The 17432-nt window shown below is 38.2% G+C and overlaps 2 protein-coding genes across 4 annotated transcripts; one reads left to right on the forward strand and one right to left on the reverse strand.

The window, feature by feature from the left end:
- LOC111369808 (ribonucleases P/MRP protein subunit POP1) lies at positions 1-8001 on the forward strand. 3 transcript variants are annotated; one of them, XM_022991474.1, is made up of 11 exons: positions 1-168; positions 3282-3792; positions 3965-4061; positions 4258-4365; positions 4449-4673; positions 5054-5172; positions 5256-5747; positions 6215-6323; positions 6405-6937; positions 7051-7215; positions 7403-8001. In XM_022991474.1, the coding sequence occupies exons 2-11, from the start codon at positions 3353-3355 to the stop codon at positions 7599-7601; spliced, it is 2487 nt and encodes an 828-aa protein (XP_022847242.1). In that variant the 5' UTR covers positions 1-168; positions 3282-3352; the 3' UTR covers positions 7602-8001. The 3 variants fall into 3 exon arrangements, with proteins under 3 accessions (XP_022847242.1, XP_022847243.1, XP_022847244.1); XM_022991475.1 differs by lacking the exon at positions 1-168 and adding an exon at positions 310-614; XM_022991476.1 differs by lacking the exons at positions 1-168; positions 3965-4061 and having other exon boundaries at positions 3332-3792.
- A 4909-nt stretch (positions 8002-12910) lies between these two features.
- On the reverse strand, positions 12911-16059 carry LOC111369810 (receptor-like protein kinase ANXUR1). The gene has a single exon (XM_022991477.1). The coding sequence runs from the start codon at positions 15758-15760 to the stop codon at positions 13109-13111; it is 2652 nt and encodes an 883-aa protein (XP_022847245.1). The 5' UTR covers positions 15761-16059; the 3' UTR covers positions 12911-13108.
- Positions 16060-17432: the final 1373 nt, after the last annotated feature.

Genomic DNA, 17432 nt, shown 5'->3' on the forward strand with positions numbered 1-17432 from the left:
TTTTACATAAAGATGGAGGAAACCAGAATTATTTTTTTCGCGTTCTGTGTTAACTTGAAAAGTGAAAACCCTGCCTCCTCCTTCGGTCGTATCCGTCTTCGTGCAATCCTCCCAAGAATCCAAATCCAGAATTTTCAATTTCAAGTGAATTAAATGGAAGAAGAAGATGTAAGTCAGTCCGGAATTTAACTTTTATTTTGATGAATTTCGATTTTATGCCATTGAAATACGTTAAAAGAAGATCTTTTTGCTTTGGTCTTCTTGTTCTAAATTTTAACTTTATTTCACATTATACACAATGATTGTATTTTCAATTTAATTACATGGGTAAATTTGACCGGCTGATTTTTTTGTTATCTTCATATTTTCTGTGGATTCGTAACATGCAATTAACTCATTATCCACCCATTTGAACCGCCGGGTTTTTAAAAACCCACTGGACCAATTTTGAGTGAACCGGACGATCCACGTTATAAACCCAGATAATCCATGTCCCTTAAGATTTTCGGGTTTCCATTGTCTTCTGCAACCCTTCAGTGAAGCCGTCTTCTACAGATCCTTTCTCAATAATCTAAATCTTCAAATTCAAGTTGGATTAAACAGAAGAAGAACGTGTAAGTCTGGAATTTAAGTTTTTTGTTGGTGAATTTCAAATTTATGCCACTGAAATATATGAAAATAAGATTTTTTGTGCAACTTTAATTTCAAGTTTGTAGCTGGGAGAATGATTTTAGCATAAATAGTCACCTTTTAGCTTCCCATGGAAAATAAGAGAATCTCCACATTTTAAATAACAATTTACCTTGTTACGGCCTACGGGTAATGCATAAATTTCAAAAACTGCTGTTGCTGACTACTTCAATTTTTAGGCGATTGCAGTAACTTGGGATATATAAAATTGCACTGCTCCTTTGGTTTTCTTTCTTGATGAATTTTTATTTCTTTATGCTAATAAGGGGTACTGTGTTGTTTTATGGGTAATATGAAAAATGATGTTGTTGATCATGAATTCGTTTTTATAGGCGAATACTTTAACTTGGAATGTATAAGTTTGCAATGGTTATTTGATTTCTTGATGAGTTTTTTGTTTACGGATTCTTATTGTATTCTTCTTGAACTTTGACATAAAAAGTTGTTTTTGGTCACTACTCCCTAGTTGTTGATTTTAATGTTGCAAATGGATTTTTCATAATATTTGATGCAGTCTTGGTTGAACTTTTTCATAAGTTCGTTTTTTAGCCACCAAAATAACATAAGTTAATTTAGTTGGTGGTAGAAAATATCAAAATTTTATCATTCAATAAAATATTTAATAATATATTGACATGAATTGACCCTCTGGTCGAACCACCGGGTCATCGGTTGAGCCACTAACCCACTGACCCAATGCATTGTTTGGGTCAGTGTCCGAGTCGGGTTTGACAACTATAATAACCCATGTCTGTTTTAAGTCTTATTTATAGAGCAAGGGGAAAGCGGCTTTCTTCCTCGGTATTCATTGTCTGTTAGTGTCCCTTATTCTCTCAATGCCTCTCTCACCCTACCGGGCACCACCGTAAAGTATCAGCCCTCAATTTTTTGAGATAGGCTTAATTTCGGGAAATTTGCTTCTCCATTGTTTCAAGGTAGTCTTTAAGATTTTATCTCTAATTTACTCAACTTCTTCATCAACAAAACTGGAAGGTAGTATTGGCTTATTAGTGTAAAAACAGGCTTTATATGTTGAAATAGCACCTGATATGATTGTTGTGAGTGATTTAATTTCAACTCAACTCTTTATAATTTATTTATTTTGCCAAATTTGTTGTTTCTTGATGGTAATCTTCCTCTAGCAACAGTGATTTTTTCGACAACGCTGGTCGTGAATTTTTGATGCGGTTGTTTAGGTTTTTCTCCTTGACTTGAAACTGGCCGCTTTTGAACTGCAATAGGTGAAATACCCAGGACCAAAATCCAGTGGGTTCAGTTGCCCACACTAGACTCCAGTTGGTTCCGCCCCTGTTATGTTGTAATTTCTCTTTTAATTTAGCTTTTAGGATGCAATAATTTAATCACAGTATGATTATGGAAAAGTAAACTTGTGTTTCTGTTGAAGTAAAATTTTGGGTTTTACAGCTAGTTGTGGTTTTACTAAATTTGCAAATTAATAAGCCTTAGAGCCTTCTGTACAGATTAGATGCACTTTTAACTAATATTGCAAAAAAAATATTCAAATTTTACCTGTAGCATTGAAGCCAACCAGAATATGAATGAATGGGTTTTTGGAGGAGTAAAAATATAATTCTTTTTTAAGTTTTCATTAAATGAAGCATTTGGGATGCAATAACTTAATCCAATTCTAAAGCAAATTTTTGTTTGAATTTAAAGGTAAATCTTCCACCCCTGTAATTTCCCAACCCTAAATTTCTATACTTATTACGATGATTAAATTTGAATTGGGAGCTATTAGTACAGTTAATCAGTTATTTGTCCAATGCTTTTGGGAACTTGATGTCTGCTTACTTATGGTTTCAATAGAAATTGCCAAGTTTGTCATAGTTTGAAGTTGTTGTAACTTGCTGAGTTTGCTTTGTTTGATCCCAAAGAAGTAGTGGAAAGATATTTTCAACCAAAAGCTCCAATTTTATTCATTTTGCCAGTAGGTGACAACTGTAAAAAAATCTTTTATTTTTAGTATTGATGAGTTTTTGTATTATTTGGAAAAAAAAAGTATTTTTACTTAATTCTTACTCTGAAGATCGAAATCTTGGCTCTGCCCCTGTTTTCAATGTGCTTATTTCCCTCGTTCACTATTACCTATTAGCTAACATAATATATAATTTATTCAATATAAATAAATAAGTGCTTAGTGTGGCCATAAGTTAGTTACTTGCAGCAAAAGTAACTATTTTATAAATTATTCAAATATATCAAGGCGACATATTTTTCCGGTATGTGAATATCAAATTGTCCCCACAACAAGGAGACTACCATATTTGACTGCCACTTATCTCTGCCCTAAATCCCATCAATGCTTTTTTGTATGTTCTTAATTAGTTGTAACTATCTATCTGTACTTTTCTGTGGATTTCTATGCCTTCAATTACTTTGTTGTGCAGAAAAAATTAGGTGTTAACCTGTTCTTACTGGAAAGTAATTTAGTGTACTATTTAGATTAATTTGTTGAAATCTATACATTGGAACATCATTATATATAAGTATATATAATTCCATTTCCATTTCCAGTTGCTCTAAGCTTATTTCTAATATTGATTAATGCCCAACACCTTTTATGCTTTCAGAATAAGAGCAACTACATTGTAGCTGAGTGGTATTAGATTGTTGCAAAATTGATTTGGTTAGCGGTCAAAATATGGTTACCGATGGGAGCAAACCTCAAGCATCAGCTGCTCCGCCACACAAACTCGTTGTGCTGAAATTTGCTGAGTCTAGAGCTTCTGAGCTTGAGAGTCTTCACTCTGTAGTTGCAAATCGTGTGAATAATGATTTCCGCTGTCGAAGGAACAAGCGGCGGAGAACTACTGGGCATGATGATCGAGTTGGGAGAAATAGGTTTAGAAAGAAGCAGAGAGTTGGAATAAAATATATGAATAAAAGTGATTCTTCCAAGAAAGATGAGAAGAAGGTGTCTCGTCGACTTCGAAGGAGGGTTGAACTCAGCAAGAACCCTGAGAGTGGGTTTTGTACTTCAGGGGATGGGATGAAGAGACTGAGAACGCATGTATGGCATGCGAAGCGGTTCAAGATGATAAAACTCTGGGGATTCCACATTCCTCTTGGTCTGCATGGCAGGTAGTGAATTGCTTCTTTTTCATAGATTATCAATAAAGGAATAGGTTCTTTTATGTGATTGATGTGATATCTGTATTATTTTTTAAGCCAATACTTCAGATTCTTCTTCAAATGAAGAAGAGACCATTAATTCACAGTGTACTAAAAAATAATTTATTGTTTTGGTATGTAGAGGAAGAGGCTCAAGGGCGCTCTTAAATAAATTAAAATGTGGAGTGCTTGTGCATGATATGAGCCATTGCGGAGCTGTCCAGTTGGAAGGTCCAGAGGCAGGCATCAACTAGTTTTTATTCTTTTCTTACGATTAAATTCAAGATGTCATATTTTGATTTCCGTTATCTTTTGGGTGGTCTTATATATGTTTTATGACAATGTTGATGACAGTGAAAGCATGATATTTTTGCTTAGATATTTATAATTATTGGACTCTTACAATATCCTGATCCTTGCAACACATTTTTCCAGGATATGCTACTGTCTGTGCTGAGCTCTGTGTTGGTTCCTTCCCCATCAACACACTCCCAAGATAGATTGCATAACATGCTTTCTGGCAACATCTTTGGAAGTGCTTTGGTGGGTTAACCTATTTTTACTTATTCTATGTTTAAAGATTGCACTATTGGCTGAATATCTGATCTTTGAGAGTCATTTGGCAGCTTCATCATGCTGGGAAACCCTTTTCCCCAACTATTGCTCCAGTCACCTACTTGTGGCGACCTCTAACACAAATTGCTGTTAATAGAGAAGTCCACAAAGCTAGCTTGTGTGATGAAAAACAGAGCATTGACAATGGTGATCCCTTCCGCCAGCTATGGGTGTGGATCCATAGTGCAGCTTTTAGAGAAGGTTATGATGCTTTAAGATCTGCCTGTGAAAGACAGGTAAGGTTATTAAGGCTTCAAAATCTTCTACACTAATCTTTAGGAATTTTAGTTACTTAGGTTAAAATGATTTAGCTGTTGAATGCAACATACTCAATTTAATATCTTATCTTTTTCATGGACTTATTTGCATGGAAAAAATTTATGCATTTGCTTCTTGAATTGGCTTTTTTTATGCCACTACAGTTTGTGGGGTTCTAGAGAAATTTTTAGATTTCACGCATTTTGGTTTGGATGTCATCTTATGCTTTCTGCTTTACTCTATCCTTGGGTTTGTTATAAACTACGATGAAAAACAGAACAAATTGAATCATATGTCTATTCAATTTACCATTGCATTTTGTTTTCTAGCACAAGTTGATAACAGGTTTAAAATTCAGATGGACGTGACCGGTCATTCACTTAAATTTACCTCTCGTGAGGGCCAGCTTGGAAATTTGGAATTGATTGGATCAAATGCAGTTCAGCTTCTTGGAAGGATACTGCAACCTGTCAGTTGGTGAGATATTTTATTTTATAATCCGTATCATGTCAATCAAATTGTGCATTATTGTATGGCATAATGGTGTTGGTTGGCTGCAGTATCTCTGAGAGTTCTTGGCATCTGAAGAAATTTTCTGCCGGTGAGGATGAAGAGGAATCAAAGAAAACATCCATCCTTAAGAATGAAGAGCAAATTTCATCTTCTGCAATTATTTCTCTTACTGTCAATGATCCTCGTACATCGTCCAGGAAAGCGATTGAAACTGTTTCTGAAGAAAAGCCTCCTGGCCTATTAGGTAAAAATAAAGAGCAAACAAGGTTGGAAAGGGATGCTCAGTGGCTCTTATTCTGCACAAACAACGAAGACTGCAGTGTAGCTGAGCCTATAGATTTGTGGGATGCCAGCAGAGGGATATGCCCTCCAGTGGAAGAAAGTGTTATCTGCATGGAAAAACATCACCAGCGTAAGGAGTTTATTTGCCTTGGAGGTACACATTCGGGGATTCAAAATGCTTCCACTGAGGGAAATTCTTCTAGATTGTGTCCTATTCTGCTTCTGAAAAATGAGAACCTAGAGGGTTCTGTTACAAGGTAAATTTTACCTGTTCATGCAATTTGCTAAATAAGTTAGCATTTTGGCGATTGATTTTTTTCATGTCCATGGCTGATTTTCGTCTTCTAATATGTACATGTACGCCTTAGAGAGGCTAACCTTTCCTCTTTTTAACAATCAGTCCAAGTTTCTGTTTCCATGAGCTTCTACTGTGTCAATAGAGAAAGAAGACCAGATTTGTGTTTTTATTGATGAAAGCAAAATGGTTGAAGTCATATGCGAAGTCACATTAGTATGAATCCCATCTTGGATTATTTCCAGATAATGCATGTGGAGTGCCACTTGTGTGTATCTGAACTGGTTGTACTTTTGCTTATTAATTCTTTTTTGGCAGTATGAACTATTATGGGAATTTGTAATAGTTATTATATGTGTGTGATTCGTATGTAAATGCTAGGAAATGTTTTAAGTATCTGATCATCTTGTTCTTGACAAATTTATTCAGGTGGTCTATTATTCTCCCTCTAAGTTGGGTTAAAGTGTTTTGGTTTAGTTTAGTTTCCAATGGTGCTCATGCCATTGGTCTCAGAGAGAAGCACCAGATTGCTTGCGAAGTAATATTCCAGACTTTTACATTTGCATAAGTTGAGCATAGTATTATCAAAATACTAACTGTCTCCTTGCCAATTTTGCAGGCTGGGTTGCCATATTTTCCTCTCGACTTTCCCGATTGCGAAGCGTACTCCCATTTTATGGCAATGGAGGCTGTTGCCTCTGATCAGAAAGCCGTGCTATGTCCTCCTTCCACAAGGCCCCCAAAAGTTCCAATACCCCCTCCATGGGATTGTGTCCGACTTACTTTGGATAAAGAATCAAGTAAAGCTGAAAATTCTCAAAGTCAAGTTGAAAAATTTAGTGAAGAAGATGGTGGCCATGGTGCTCCATTTAAAGGTTTTGTGGCAAGGACATCCAGTATGTTGATCGGTTTTCTGAATAAACTTGATGCTAATCATTTACTTCTATTCCCAAAAACGCTTGATCAGAAGAATTGCATGTATAAGTACATGAAGGATAAAGAAATTCTTAAACAAGACGCTGTTAACTTGGAAGTGAATTCTTGCAAAAAGAAGTGTTTTCTCCGAGTTCTTCTGCGTGCTTACAAGGAAGGCGTTTTTGAACAAGGAGCTGTGGTTTGTGCACCCCATATTACAGATGTGTTGACATTCAGGTTGTCCTCAGTTTTCATTATACTTTGTTGCATTCGTCTTTTATCCTTTCCTGCTGTACTATATGGGTTTTTTTCATAAATCCTCTCTGAAAAAGATATTGTAATTCATGCAGATCCCAAACTAACAGAGAACTTCAGTTACCTCAGTATTCATTGCAATCATACTTTGAACAGAAACAATCTGGAGAATGGGAACTTCAAGTACCACAGGATCCGGCAGTTCTAGAATCCTATAGGTGGCCCATTGGTTTCATTACAACTGGCTTTGTACGGGGAAGGTATTTGTTGCTTACTCTTATAACTTGACAGCCTTGTTGTCTCACTTTCCTGTAGTCATGTTTGGATAGGTTGCTTACTCTCTGTACATTTAAATAATAAGGTCATTTATAAGTAACTCTTTAGCATATTTATTTTGCTGATTTCTTATAATCTAACCATTGAGATTTTGTGTTCTTAAACATGCAGCAAGAAGCCAGTTGCGGGGGCTCTATGTGAGGCAACCTTACTCTCTAGGCTTCGAGAGGAACAATGGAAGGCACTGCCTGTTAGGCAGAGGAAGAAGGAGATTTATGTTCTTGTGAGGAATTTGAGATCTACAGCATACAGACTTGCTCTTGCAACCATTGTTCTAGAACAAAGGGAAGAAGATATCAAGTTCATGTGATATTTTCTCAACCCCAATATGACATTGTATTTACCATGGATGAAGAGCTTAGTCGAACCATCCAAAGTCAAACAATATGAGATACTCTATCGAAAATAGCTTCGGAGGACCTGTTCTGGTTGTTAGATACTATGTAGTGTGTCCTGCACAGTATTTACAGTGGTGCTGGTTCGTTTTTAGCTGTGTTGTGGCATGAAGATTGGGGAAAAACATAAGTGTTCAGTGGAAAATTTGCCATAATTATCAGCATTGTTCTTTATATATATGCGTTTAGATAGTAATTCACACGACCTGCGAGTCGGGGTCTAAACTAGCTAGGCTAATCCATCATTATGGACTGACAATGTATTACTTCTGGAGAACTTTCAAAAAGAAATGCAAGTTCTTTAACATTCTTATTTGTTTTGATTATCTATTATGGGATATTTACTTTCATTTGTTGTGTCAAATATTGAGTGGATTATACGCTTTTGTGTGTTTGTGAAATATAATGAGCACAATGCGGTTAATGCGTCTGATTATCTAGTTCACAAAAAGTTCTGTGGTTCTATATGCCAGGTTCACGAGGTAATTGATACACCAACAAACTAAGCCTTGTCCCGGATAAACTTGGAGTCAGCTATGTGAATCCTTATTTTCCAGATATTTAGAAACTATAAGACTCAAAATGCTGGTGGTGATTTAGAGGTGCCCTCGGTATGCTTGTAAGTTTGTGCTAGTTAACCTTTGGCTAGGAACTTGTATCTGTCTAAATTGGCACTTGGTAGAGTGGTAAAATTTCAATTTTGTTTAGGAGCACTGCATTTTCCCATGCTGTGAAGTTTACATATCCAAAGCCATTTCTCTTCTACCGGTATCTTGTGTCTGCTTTTAGTTGCTGGTTGGTAGTCAATGCTGGAAGATAATATTCATATTGTATTGTGAAGGACAAGTGCAAATATTGTTAATAGCCATAGTTCATCCTATTTATGCTTAAAAGTCTGTTAGTTCTCTTTTGTTTGTTTGTTTTTTTTTGGGGGGGAAATATTTCGTTCCTCTTTTTTTCTATGTATGTTTTGGTTCGTTCTTTTTCTCTTCAGGGGAATCTTACCATATTCATGTGTTGGCAGGTGATAAATACATCAAAATTTTGAACTTTTACAAGGAATGCTCTGCTGAACTTATTGATGAATTTATCAACTCATGGTACGTACTTTTTTTTTTATAGGTAATTAAATAATTTTATTACTTAAAAGAGAATACACGGGGGGTGTACAACTACTTTAAGCCATTAAGGAAAAACATGAAATTAGGCAACCCATCTACAGGATTTCTAGTCACAGCATTAAACTAAGAATACAAGGTAAAGTAAAATGTTTCTCTTATCTGCTCTCTTGTCTTTGTTTGGTCTTTGAAGCAGCGGTTGTTCCTTTCTCTCTACACGCACCATACAATGCAGTCCGGGATAAGGTGTCATGCTAATTTGCTATACTTATCCCGAAGTTTTCTACGCCATGCCCGTATCACGTCCTCTATACGATGAGGCATCACCCAATCCATAGATTGTGAACTGAGTATACTGTTCCAAATCCAACGTACACCATCACAATGAATGAACAAATGATCGATCGTCTCCCCATCCTTCTTGCACATATAACACCACTCGATTGCGTAAAAGCCTTTACGACGAAGATTATCCACTGTTGAGATTTGTCCCCTCACAACTGTCCACAATAGGAATGCCACCCGAGGAGGCAATTTACACTGCCACACCAACTTTCAGGGGAATGAATTATTCACACATCCCATGAGGAAACTAAAGTACGAGCGAACTGAAAAAATGTCATCTTGTGTTGTCCTCCGCCTGATGCAATCTCTCTCTGCAACCCGAATTTGGGCCTCATGTAAAACGGTCATAAACAGCGAATAATCTTCCAATTCCCAATCCTAAAGATCCCTCCCAAAAGTAATATTCCAGCTATAGCTCCCATTATGAATGTCTAAGATATCACTCACCATAGCAGTGGATATTGAGGCAATGCGATGCAAGGAAGGGAATCTCTCCTTCAGCGGTTGATCTCCGCACCAACAATCATCCCAAAATTTAATCTCATTACCATTTCCAACCACAAACTTCAGTTTGTCCAAAAAACACTCCATCCCCATCGGATATACCTCCACAAGCTCACCCCATAAGAACCACGATCCTCAAATGTATACCATCCCCCTTCTGTTACACCATACTTCGCTCCAATTATTTCTCTCCAGAAGCTTTCCCTCTCCACTCCAAATCGCCACAACCACTTGCCTAATAAAGCTTTATTGAACAACACAAGGCTCCTCACCCCAAAAACCCCCCATCCTCATCGACAAACAAACAACTCCCCAATTGACCAAATGGAGTCTCCTCTCCTCTCCCAACCCTGCCCCCAGAAATTCTCTTTGAAGCCTCTCTAATCTCTTTGCCACTGCAATCGGAATGGGGAATAATGACAAAAAGTAAGTAGGAAGATTGGAGAGAGTGGATTTAATGAGAGTAAGTCTACCTCCCTTAGAAAGGTACATACGCTTCCACCCTGCTAACCTTCTCTCCATCCTTTCCACAATACCATTCAAGATATGGATACTTTTAAATCGTGCCACTAACGGGAGTCCTAGATATGACATCGACAACTGCGCAACCTTACAACCCAATATATCAGCCAGCTCCTCAACATTATTGACCTCCCCAATTGGAATAGCCTCAGACTTCCCCAAATTGATTTTCAAACCAGACACTGCTTCAAAACATAAGAGCAGACGGCGCAAGTTCCTGAATTGTTCAACATCTGCATCGCATAAGATCAACGTGTCGTCTGCAAATAACATATGAGACACCTGCAATTGGTCAATCATAAAACCCCTTATCAAACCTGCTCTCACGGCTCCTTCAATCATCCTACTGAGAGCCTCCATCACAATGACAAATAACAATGGGGACAATGGATCCCCTTGTCTCAAGCCTCTACTGTTTCGGAAATAACCCTCAGGTGTTCCGTTGACCAAAACTGAGAATGAAACAGTATCATCCTTTCTTCTTAATTTACTTCCATGTGTACTGATGTCTTGCCCCCTATTAGCCTCCAGCTCCTCGAATAATTGTAACAATCTACTTTCATACCTATCACATGACACGCCAACCAACTTACTGAATTCCTGAATTTTTTGTAGAACCCAGTTTGAAGGTGGGTGACCAACTTCTAACACATCAGCTCCTGAAGTATCCTCACCCTGATAGCCCTCGAGATGATCAAAGGACCGTTCTTTCTCTTCCACCACTGGTATAATGTCACTGTCACTTTCTCCTTTCTTGGCACCACCTACCCATAACACCAAAACTTTTTCGGTCCCCATATCATTATCTTTTGTCCTCCTATTATAAGTGTTCGTAATCCTTGATGTTGTTTGTGTGGAGTTGTTTTCTTTCACAGTGTCCATTGACAATTTCTCCAAGTTCACCATACTAAACTCCCCTTCCTTAGACAGCGGTTCCTCTTCTCGTTCAATTGCAATCCCCGTGTCTACTTCAGTTCGGTTGACCCCCACAAGGTCAACCCCGTCATCGTTTTCATGGTATCCCGCTTCCATCCTCACCTGAGAATCACAATATTCATCTCCTCCATGCTTTGCATGTTCTGTAATTGATGGCAGTTCCTCATGAGTCAATCCCGGTACGTGTATTTCACCGGTTTGATCCTCATCCAACTCAACCCCACACTTGTGACAGTTTACCAATTTCATGGGCTCAATTTCAGGCCCGCTTCCAACCAGTCTAAGTAATTCATCTAATGCTCCTTTCAACTCCTGCGCACGGGTCATTATTTCAGCCCTACTCAAACAAATGTCGTGACCTTCATTATCACCGACTTTATTTATCCTTTCCTTTTGCTGTAGCATCCGTTGGTTGGCATTCTCCGAGGTCTGTGAGTTTGCTGTAATTTCTGCATAAGTCATCCTTTGTCTGTTTCGTTCATTCACCGTTTGTCGTTTGGCCTTATCCTTAGCAATAAATGAGTCAACAACTGCTTGAAACACCTGCAAGACCGATGCCCATCCCTCTCCATTAGCACCTTCTGGTATCATGACAACTCCTTTCCTACGCCTCTCCCCATATTGTGCTATTATCAAATATTTGCCTCGACGGTTCATACACCGTTGTGCCAAGAAAGCTCTTGAAGACTTGTTGAACTTAAGAGCACATTCCTCAAATTCACTTCTCATCCTCAATCTGTCTACCATATTCACCATCCAAATAACACCATACATTCCCATAAAGATTGAATCTGATAACTTCGAACCCCATTCTGTCAACTTAACAGTGTCAGAATCGTTAATAGATACTACGAAGTCCTTCGCCTCTCTGAAACGATGATTGAATACCATACTACGTAAATCCGCCAATTTTTTCCCCTGATTGTGTACTAGCAATTCATCAAATGGAGGAACGGACAAGCCGATTGATCTTGGAGCAGCAGGCTGCTGTTGCAGGTTTTCCCGCGGCGGCGTGGGGGGGGAGAACACCGACAGGGGTCGCTGGTCCCTGCTGAGGCCGTAGGTGAGGCGCATTTCCTCGAAATGTGGTCGGATCTGGCGGAAACGGCTGGGCGGCGCTAGGGTTTCCCACAGTAAACTGCGGCTGTGTGTGAATGGCGTGGTTGGAGGGGCTGTTTTGTGGCGTGAGGCCGGTTATGTGGTGCTTACCGGACAGTTGGTCGCCGGCGCCGGTAGTGTGGAAGTGTGATGGCTGGGTTATTTTGGATTGTGAGGGGAGCTCCATTTCGCCTCTCACAGAAAACTCACCGGGGGTCAGGACTCCAAAAATTAGAGTAAATAAAGTGATAATTGATGACAGATGACCTCATCATCTGGTAAAACCATTGAGAGAGAAAAGAACTCTGTGATGTTGAATTATAACTCATGGTACGTACTAGGACATCTTTATCCATCACTTCCTTTGGTGTCTAAAAAATGGGTGCCCATTTAGGTAAGCATTTTATTAACTAATATTTTCCTTTTCCCCACTACTAGTTGATTTATGCTGGTCGATATTTTCCTTTTGCTGAATGCATTGCTATGACATGGTATCCAGGAAATTGAAGAGGTTGAACTGATGAAAACTATTGGGCCTAATTCTATCTCTGTGTTAACTTTACAATTTTGAGTTTACACATTACTCTGGAATGAAACTAACATTTCAGCTGATATCTGTAGACAAGTCAAGTTGATTTATGAGACACATTGAAATGAGAAAAAGGAAAATGGCCAAAAAGAAAACAAATTCGTCTAAAATGTTTCTAAACTACAAAAATGAAATAATTCACAAGCAAGAACTTGTTACAATACAACAACATATTAATAATATGGAATGTATATAAAAAGGAAATGTGATTTGCTTTACATGATTTGAATACGAGGCGGCTAAGTAGCATTCTGTTTTGCTAGACATGACACTAGTATAAAATGAATACAAGTTGGTGGGCAGACAATTCTCAAAGGCCCTTTGGATTTGCAATCTGTGAGAAGATATCATTAGTACTTTCATCTGGTGAGTCATTGGAGTCGTCATTTCCAAGATTTAAGGTATTTCGATGCATGGCTATGAGGTTGTTCTGATCAATCTCTTCGGCATTCTGATGATCCATACTGCTGCCGCTGTCTCTGCCTCTGCCTCCACTAGCTGCAATGGCGCTTGAATCGGGATTCTCTTGCAGCTGCAGGGCGCATTCAAGATTCCAAAGGACATCACCCATGGAAGGGCGGTCAACACCGTGATCCGACAGGCATTTCTCTGCAGTCTCTGTGAATTTTTTCAAGCACTCCGGGGTAATTTTTCCTTTCAGTTCAGGGTCGACAATGTCCTCGAGAGTCTTGTTTCTTGCACAACGTAATGCCCAATCGGCAAGACTGACCTGTTCTTTAGGCAGGCTTGGATTTAAAGCTGGTCTCGCGCAGAGTACCTCAAAAAGAACAACCCCAAATGAGTATACATCGGATTTCTCAGTCAATTGTTGTCGTCGGAAGTATTCAGGATCCAGGTATCCGAAACTTCCTTTCACTACAGTACTAACATGGCCTTTGTTCATGTTGGGACCTGTTTTTGATAACCCAAAATCTGAAACCTTAGCAACCCACTTGTCGTCTACAAGAATGTTCGTTGTCTTAACGTCTCTGTGAATGATGGTGTACTTTGCCCCTGTGTGGAGGTAATGAAGTCCCTTGGCTGCCCCGATACAAATTTCCAGCCGCTGTTTCCAGGAAAGAGTGATTTTATTTCCCTTGTAAAGATGTTCTCTTAGAGTCCCCTTTCCCATGTAATCATAAACCAATATCATTTCCCCGTTATCTTCGCAGAATCCGATCAAGGAAACTAAATGCCTATGCCTCAGCCTGGAAAGCATCTCAATTTCCGTCTGGAATTCATTAACTCCTTGTTCTGAAGATGGGTTTGATCTCTTTATTGCAACTTTGGTATCTCCATCGATTACTCCTTTGTATACCTTCCCAAATCCACCAACCCCAATGACATTGGAGTCGTCAAAATTTTTTGTGCCATTTTTTATTTCGGCCAAGGTGAAATAGCGACAATTACTTGCAGCATCTGAAGAAATTGTCGTGCTGCCTTGACTCTTGCCAGAAACAGATGATTTTGTCCCTGATGTAGTACTAGAATTCCAGGAAATTGGTAACCAGCTAGTGGCATCTCCAGGGACTTTCTGTTTCTTCTTGTGGGCAACAAGAAAAATGGCGGCCGCCACCCCAAATGCAGCAGCTCCACCAGCAGCACCAGTAATAAGGGCCATGGTAGTGGTGGAACTCTTCTGAGCAAAAGCCTTTGGCGCTGTTGCTTGTTTTTCCTGGTACTTCCTCATCATATCTGAAATCGTTGGATTGGGTCCTGCAAGATTTGACTCACTCAATTTAAATATCTCCAATCCATTCAAAAGAACATCCACATATAGAGGGCTCTCTTTAACATTTGGGCGGAGCGTCAACCATAATTCTGCATCCCCGCTCTTGTTAGCAACTCTAATTGCATAATCCCTCGTGGTAGGACTTGCAACAGAATTCTGCCAGGCGAACAGGTCGACTGAAGTTGCTGCAGTCTGATTGTTGATGTATACATCGAAAACTCTCTCATTACTTTTCGTCATTTCATCATCACACCAATGCAACCTGACAAGGTACATGAAGTTTGGGTCAACCTGGAATCTCCATGTCATGTTGATACCCTTGTTTATATCTGCATAAGGACCAATATTTCGAAATGTTGAGTAGACATCTAAAGGTGCAGTATAGGACGGTAAGCCTTTGTACCCAATGGGCACATCGGCCTTATCCGCGACTCCTGTGGTAGCACCAAACAAATATGGGGTGTCGTCGTACCAGCTACGTGTTAGGCCCCCGGAATCATTTACCGGTGAAATATATTGTCCTCCAACGTTCAATCTATACATATTTTCGATGCTGATACCATCCAGGGAAACAGTTGTAGTGGCAGCATCCCAACCTAAGTTTTCAGAGACTTCACCCGTCCCGACTATTACCGGCTCCCTGCTGAATAATTCCGGTGCTGAAATGACCTCAATGCCATTGACAAAAGCGAAAGATTGTGGTTGTTTATCTGATGGCTTGAAAGTGACATTAAGAGTGGAAAATTCTGACGGGGCTAGAAAATATTCCTTTATGAAATAAGCCTGGGACAATGCTTCAGCGGTTAAAAAAGCACTGAAATTGTTCACGAGGGTGACTCCTCCGGCGACAACTGAAAAATACGAATTGGAAATGTTGAAATTCGGGTACGAAGATGGGTAGAAATACAGTCGAAGCAAAGTTCGTGAGGTCGCATTTTGAACGGGGAGTTGATACGTGGTTTCAGACGTGAAAATTCTCCCTGTCATGTATGGGACTACCGCAGATAACGACGGATCCTGGATTTCAGCTTTTGTCTCAACAGATTTTTCACCTTTCACCAAATATTTCTTATCAGATTCCCAGGCTCGGCCATCTGAATCTTTCCCACCATTTCCAGATCCACAAGCCAATAACAATGAATTCGGGTTTTTACTTTCTGCTCCATAAATGGCAGTGGAGAATGAAAATAGGCTGAAAAGTAACAACAAATTCTTTATATTTGTGTGCATGGCTACACGAAATGGCGTACAGGAAACCAAATCTTTTAAAGACAGATTACAGCTAGGTCTTCCTGTACGCCTGTATTAGAGTGAAACAAAACCTTTTTCGACTGATTTTTGATTACTTTTTTCTATGGTTATGAATCAGAACATGTCCTGGCATCCATGGAGGAGAACTCACTGGAAAATGGAACCAGGAAAGAAGAAATGCAAGAAAATTGAATTGGTACCATACTCTTTTGTTGTAAATTTTTCTATGGTTCGTCTTTCTTGGTCTACAAATCCATTGAAAAAACTTGAAGAATGAATGGAGGAGAGTGAAAATAGGAGAAAGGTGCTCTCTCTTTCTCTCTTTTCTTAGCATATTTCTAGGAATTTTTCTCTCTTTTTATGGTAATAATTAGTTTGAGAGATTAAAAAAAAAAAAATTGTTTTCCTTTAAAAGTTTAAGCATGAATAAGATTTAGATTAGTAATATTCATTCATCATCACCAGTTTAGGTGGCGATTTATTGTCTAATGCATTAAAATGCATAATAAATTACGAAGTCTACTGTCACTAAGACAAATTCTCATATCTACTAATGATAAAAGTAGATAATAAATTTGAAAAGACAGTCAAATAAGCAACATGTATTATGAAAGGAAAGAAATAAAATAGCCTCTCACTCGTGATGGTCTATGTTATGCAATTTTTATAAAATAGGTCCAAGAATTCCTGTTGTTTGTGAGCATCCAGAGGAATTCAAACTCGGGATATGAAAACTCAGTTTCAAATGACAAATTTTAGATGCACATCCTGTAGTTGTACACGCGTCGTATATGTGAAAACGTTTTGAAGTATAAAAGCGGTCACTCTATGAAAATGAAGTGCAAGGAATGACGATCATTCTTAGTGCAATCTTGAGAAGTATTTATCTTAAACAGAAAGAGAGATACCACACAAACCCAAACTTCGTTCAAGTGTTCAATTGATGGTGTTGATACTAACTTTGTCAACTTATTTGTAGAAAGAATGCAATAAAAAAGAGCAACATTTGTAATTGTGAAATTTTTTACGATGTGCTTATTTTTATTTATTAGGTTTCTGGTAAATTTTATAAATTGATTATTGAAGTATCTTACCAACCAGATTTTGAGGAGCAATAAAATTTCAGTTCTATTTAATTTTTTTTAATTATCTATAAATAAAATACCAACTTTATCCATAATTAATTAATTTTTCCTAGGTTAATAAATATTCCAAAAATAATGAGAAACCAGATTTCTACAATTTGATGCCTAAAAAATTATTAATTTATTTTAAATAAATCTCATTTTTATAACAAAAGTTACCAATTATTTTACTGATTCTTTACGTGCGTGATTTTTTTTAGCACTGTAAAAATTTGATTTTCACGTCAGTATCAACAAGATTCAAGCCTGATAAACAATTATGAACTTTGTCATACGTTCGCCCGGGTTTTGCATGATCAAAGACTTCCTTTTCATAAAAGTAATTTCTCATTACATAATACAAAAAATAAGGGTGCGGTTAGTTTGTCGTTTTCGGACCATTTTTCGTTTTCCGTTTTCGAAAACACGGAAAACGCATTTTTGAAAAGGAGTTAAAATTTATAATTGAAAACACAAAACGATTTTTTATCGAAAAATCAATCAGATTGATTTCGTACCCTTCGTTC

Source organism: Olea europaea, chromosome 20 (genome assembly GCF_002742605.1).
Source record: "Olea europaea var. sylvestris chromosome 20, O_europaea_v1, whole genome shotgun sequence".
NCBI lineage: Eukaryota > Viridiplantae > Streptophyta > Magnoliopsida > Lamiales > Oleaceae > Olea > Olea europaea.

Bases quoted from the DNA above. Each gene is read 5' to 3' on its own strand.
- LOC111369808 (XM_022991474.1), top strand. From the start codon at position 3,353: ATGGTTACCGATGGGAGCAAACCTCAAGCATCAGCTGCTCCGCCACAC. The intron at 4,062-4,257 runs GCAGGCATCAAC...ACATTTTTCCAG, and splicing joins TCCAGTTGGAAGGTCCAGAG to GATATGCTACTGTCTGTGCT. The intron at 5,173-5,255 runs GTGAGATATTTT...GGTTGGCTGCAG, and splicing joins ATACTGCAACCTGTCAGTTG to TATCTCTGAGAGTTCTTGGC.
- LOC111369810 (XM_022991477.1), bottom strand. From the start codon at position 15,760: ATGCACACAAATATAAAGAATTTGTTGTTACTTTTCAGCCTATTTTCA.